This window comes from Sinocyclocheilus rhinocerous, unplaced genomic scaffold (genome assembly GCF_001515625.1).
Source record: "Sinocyclocheilus rhinocerous isolate Xijiao unplaced genomic scaffold, SAMN03320098_v1.1 scaffold1439, whole genome shotgun sequence".
Taxonomy (NCBI): Eukaryota; Metazoa; Chordata; class Actinopteri; order Cypriniformes; family Cyprinidae; genus Sinocyclocheilus; species Sinocyclocheilus rhinocerous.
In genome coordinates this window covers 268,686-272,905 of record NW_015651494.1, presented here as the reverse complement: position 1 = coordinate 272,905, position 4,220 = coordinate 268,686, and the positions used below count along the sequence as shown (strand labels likewise).

Below are 4,220 nucleotides of genomic sequence, written 5' to 3'. Positions count from 1 at the left end.
CACTCACACACACACACGCGCACACACACACACACACAATAAATGAGTAAGAGCTCCATTCACTAGATCTGATGATTTATAATACTTCTAAAGTGCTGCTGATATTAATCAGTGCGTGAGGAGACGGACCTGCAGAGGCTGAACATGATCCAGTAGGTCCAGCAGGGCCACTGCTGGAAAACAAAGCAGGACAGACTGACGCAGGCGCTGGAGTGAGAGAGCAGAGCTGAAGAGACGTTCAGAGAAACACACTGACACACAGCAACAGACCGAAGGGGATTTCATTCACGTAAGATCAGAACCGGTTAGTAATTCTGAGTAATTCTTACTAATTCTGAGTTTATATATTATAATTCTGACTTTATATATCGCAATTCTGGCCTTTTCTCGTAATTCTGAGTTTATATATTATAATTATGACTTTATATATCGCAATTCTGGCTTTTCTCGTAATTCTGAGTTTATATATTATAATTCTGACTTTATATCTCAATTCTGACCTTTTCTCGTAATTCTGAGTTTATATATTATAATTCTGACTTTATATATTATAATTCTGACTTCAGCCATATCACCCTGTAGCCCAAGACTGGTTGCCCACTGAAGGGCCTTTTCTCGTAATTTTGAGTTTACATATTATAATTCTGACTTTATATATCGCAATTCTGACCTTTTCTCGTAATTCTGAGTCTTTATATATCGCAATTGACTTTATATATCGCAATTCTGACCTTACATATTTTAATTCTGACTTTATATATCACAATTCTGGCCTTTTCTCGTAATTTTGAGTTTATATATTATAATTCTGACTTTATATATTGCAATTCTGACCTTTTCTCGTAATTCTGGGTTTACATATTTTAATTCTGACTTTATATATCGCAATTCTGACCTTTTCTCGTAATTCTGAGTTTACATATTATAATTCTGACTTTATATATCGTAATTCTGACCTTTTCATTTAAATGTACACAATTCTGAGTTTACATCTTGCAATTCTAAATTTAAATCGTGCAATTCTGGCCTTTTCTTGTAATTTTGAGTTTATATATTATAATTCTGACTTTATATATTGCAATTCTGGCCTTTTCTTGTAATTCTGAGTTTACATATTTTAATTCTGACTTTATATATTGCAATTCTGGCCTTTTCTTGTAATTTTGAGTTTATATATTATAATTCTGACTTTATATATCGCAATTCTGGCCTTTTCTTGTAATTTTGAGTTTATATATTTTAATTCTGACTTTATATATCGCAATTCTGGCCTTTTCTTGCAATTTTGAGTTTATATATTATAATTCTGACTTTATATATCGCAATTCTGGCTTTTGTCTTATAATTCTAAGTTTACATCTCACTGTAAGATATAAACTTGAAATTGCAAGAAAAAAAGTCATAATTGTAAGATAAATAGTTACAATCAAAACTGCAAAAATGTATATTTTTATTCCATGGCGGAAGTAAGCTTCCATAATATTTAGTGCTTGTGACATAACATTGATTACTTCAAGAAAATTATTATTTTTTTGTTTAAAAGCAAAACTGAATTATTGAGTAAAAGCTGTTTATTATTTGAGGTGTTTGACTGATGCTGCTTGATTCTCCATTATCAGATTGACTGTAACCGAGTTACGATTGAGTGTTTGTAAGGATACACAGCACGGCCTGGTTACTGTTGAACATGGAGACTCCAGAGAGAAACCCAGCCAGTTCAATCACAAACAGACCCAGAGTCACAGACAGAGCCACGAGCAGCCTGACAGACAGAGACAGACATCAGAGACGTTACAGAACAAGAGCGTGATCAGATCAGCTGAGTAACATATGCAGCAGTGCTTCATGAGGACACAAATCCACCAAACTGCAGGAATGACTACCGTGCACATCATCCTGTGACAAATAAAAAGATCCATCTGCGTGTGTTTTACCTTGTATCTTCTGTTTTGAACTGTTCTTCAGTGAATTCCAGTGGCAGACATGACTGGATGTTATTGTCCTGTAAAACACACACACACACACACACATCAGTCATCAGACTCTTAAAGCCTGTTAAAGCTGTGAAAGGCATGTCGTCTCATCTCACCCGCGACCAGAAGATGGTGATGACGATGACCAGGTGAGCGGCGAGCGTGAGGAAGCGCGCAGGCACCAGACTCTTTAATGCAGACATCCCAGCTTCACCTCAGCAAACCTACAACATCATCATCATCATCATCATACACAGATCATAACCCACAAACCTCCCATCATCTCCACTGACGGCTGATATTCAGCGCACACATGACCAGCAAACACTGCATTCTCCTGTCCTTCAGCACGGCCACTTCAATTATAATAATACAATTAATGATAATAAACTAAATACAGAAAATGTCATTTTGTTTGTTTGTTAAAAACAGTTTCCTTAATCTGAGCGGTACAAGACTTGGCTACTTTTCCTAAGTTTGCCACCTGAACACAGAAAAAAAAATTAACTCGATTCAATTAACTTAAGCGGTTGAAAAAAAAAATCCTTAATTTGTCCTTCACGATCAAAAGTGGGCACCCATAGGAAAAGAATTGGAAATACTAAAATTAAGAGCATTTTTTTATTATTATTTGTCCAATGGTAACATTTTATTTTTTTGAGTTGTTAAAATGTAATGTTTTTTTTTGTTGTTAGAAATAAATGATTACTCTCTCTCTGCTACATTGTCTTTTCCTTATAGCACGGTCAGATTTGTCTGTAAGCATATTTTGGCATCTTTGTATAATCTCACAAATGTTTTTTTTTTCCTATCATTTTAACTTGTGATAAAATCTAAAAAAAAAAAAAAAAAAAGGTTAAGTACAACAATATTTGATAGATTTATAATTTATGCAGCCACCGAGTACTACAGCCAAATAGTGGCTATTGATATTTTTGATATTTTTATACCACCATATGTCACCAGATTTTTAGGTTTTGGCTGTCTGAGCTTACTGGAATGATTATTATTATTTATTTATTTTACTTTAGTAAAAGAAATATTAAATATAACATAAAATAAGCATATTTTACATTAAAATATGGTACTTTTAGAGGTAAATAAATTCAAAAACCACAAAAAAAACTGCATGAATTGATAGTTTTTATTTTATCGAAGATAGTGATATGACATTTATTTAAAAAAATAAAATAAAATAAATAAATTGGGATCAGACCTGAGACCGTCATGCCCAAATGTGTCCACGAAAGAGCGACTGAGAGCTTGAGGGTTAAAAAGCGTTCAGAAAAGGCTTTCCATTTGATCATTACGCAAACATAATGGGAACGTTAGTATTGAATGTTCTCTGAAACAAACGCAGCGCGCTTCAGAAACCCGTTGCATGAAGGATGACTGAACAATGAGAGCGTTACTGAACTCTGAATCAGCGCTCTCTGCACGTCACCGGAAGTCGCTCTCACAGATATTGTCACACATGTAAACACTACTGAACCGATCTCTGGTAAATTCGCGCGCAGCCTAAGGCTTTCCATTTGATCATTACGCAAACATAATGGGAACGTTAGTATTGAATGTTCTCTGAAACAAACGCAGCGCGCTTCAGAAACCCGTTGCATGAAGGATGACTGAACAATGAGAGCGTTACTGAACTCTGAATCAGCGCTCTCTGCACGTCACCGGAAGTCGCTCTCACAGATATTGTCACACATGTAAACACTACTGAACCGATCTGTGGTAAATTCGCGCGCAGCCTCACAGTGTGTCTCTCAATCGGTGTAGTAACTGAAATAAGACTTCTCACGCGTTATTAATAACTATATGGAGAAGCTGAGCTTCAGCGAAATGAGCTTTACTCACATGTTCAGCCTCAGGCGCGCGCACGTCCGCGTAACTACAGCAACGGTGTCCTCGCGGAACTCGAGCACGAGCGCCGGCGCGCACACGTCGCCACCTGCCGGCGCGGAGGCGCGCAGTGAACACAGTTTATATACTGCTAGCTATTAGTGGTATAACCTCATCTGAACAGAACACTTTCTGCAGTTTTACTATGTAAGAGAAAAAAAATAAAGAAACTATTTAAAGTTGATTTTTTTATACTGTTTTTAGAAATGAGAATGTCCCCAAAAGGAGGTTGTCAAGTTCAGTACAGGCTAAAATGTGTCCCAAACTACTAATAAGTAGGTAAAACACACACACTCGCTCTCTCTCTCACACACACACACACACACACACACACACTCACACACA

At 36.3% G+C, this 4,220-nt stretch overlaps 1 protein-coding gene across 2 annotated transcripts in view; it reads right to left on the bottom strand.

The window, feature by feature from the left end:
- Window positions 1-3,380, bottom strand: part of tmem107 (transmembrane protein 107) — a 3,840-nt gene extending 460 nt beyond the window's left edge. Inside the window, exons 1-5 of one of the 2 annotated variants that reach the window (XM_016518319.1) lie at window positions 3,190-3,380; window positions 2,090-2,197; window positions 1,935-2,002; window positions 1,662-1,762; window positions 130-226 (exon numbers count right to left, since the gene is read on the bottom strand). In XM_016518319.1, coding sequence (XP_016373805.1) covers window positions 130-226; window positions 1,662-1,762; window positions 1,935-2,002; window positions 2,090-2,176 — 353 coding nt within the window. In that variant the 5' untranslated portion in view covers window positions 2,177-2,197; window positions 3,190-3,380. The remainder of the gene's footprint in view (window positions 1-129; window positions 227-1,661; window positions 1,763-1,934; window positions 2,003-2,089; window positions 2,198-3,189) is intronic. The other variant, XM_016518320.1, reaches the window with a different exon arrangement.
- Window positions 3,381-4,220: the final 840 nt, after the last annotated feature.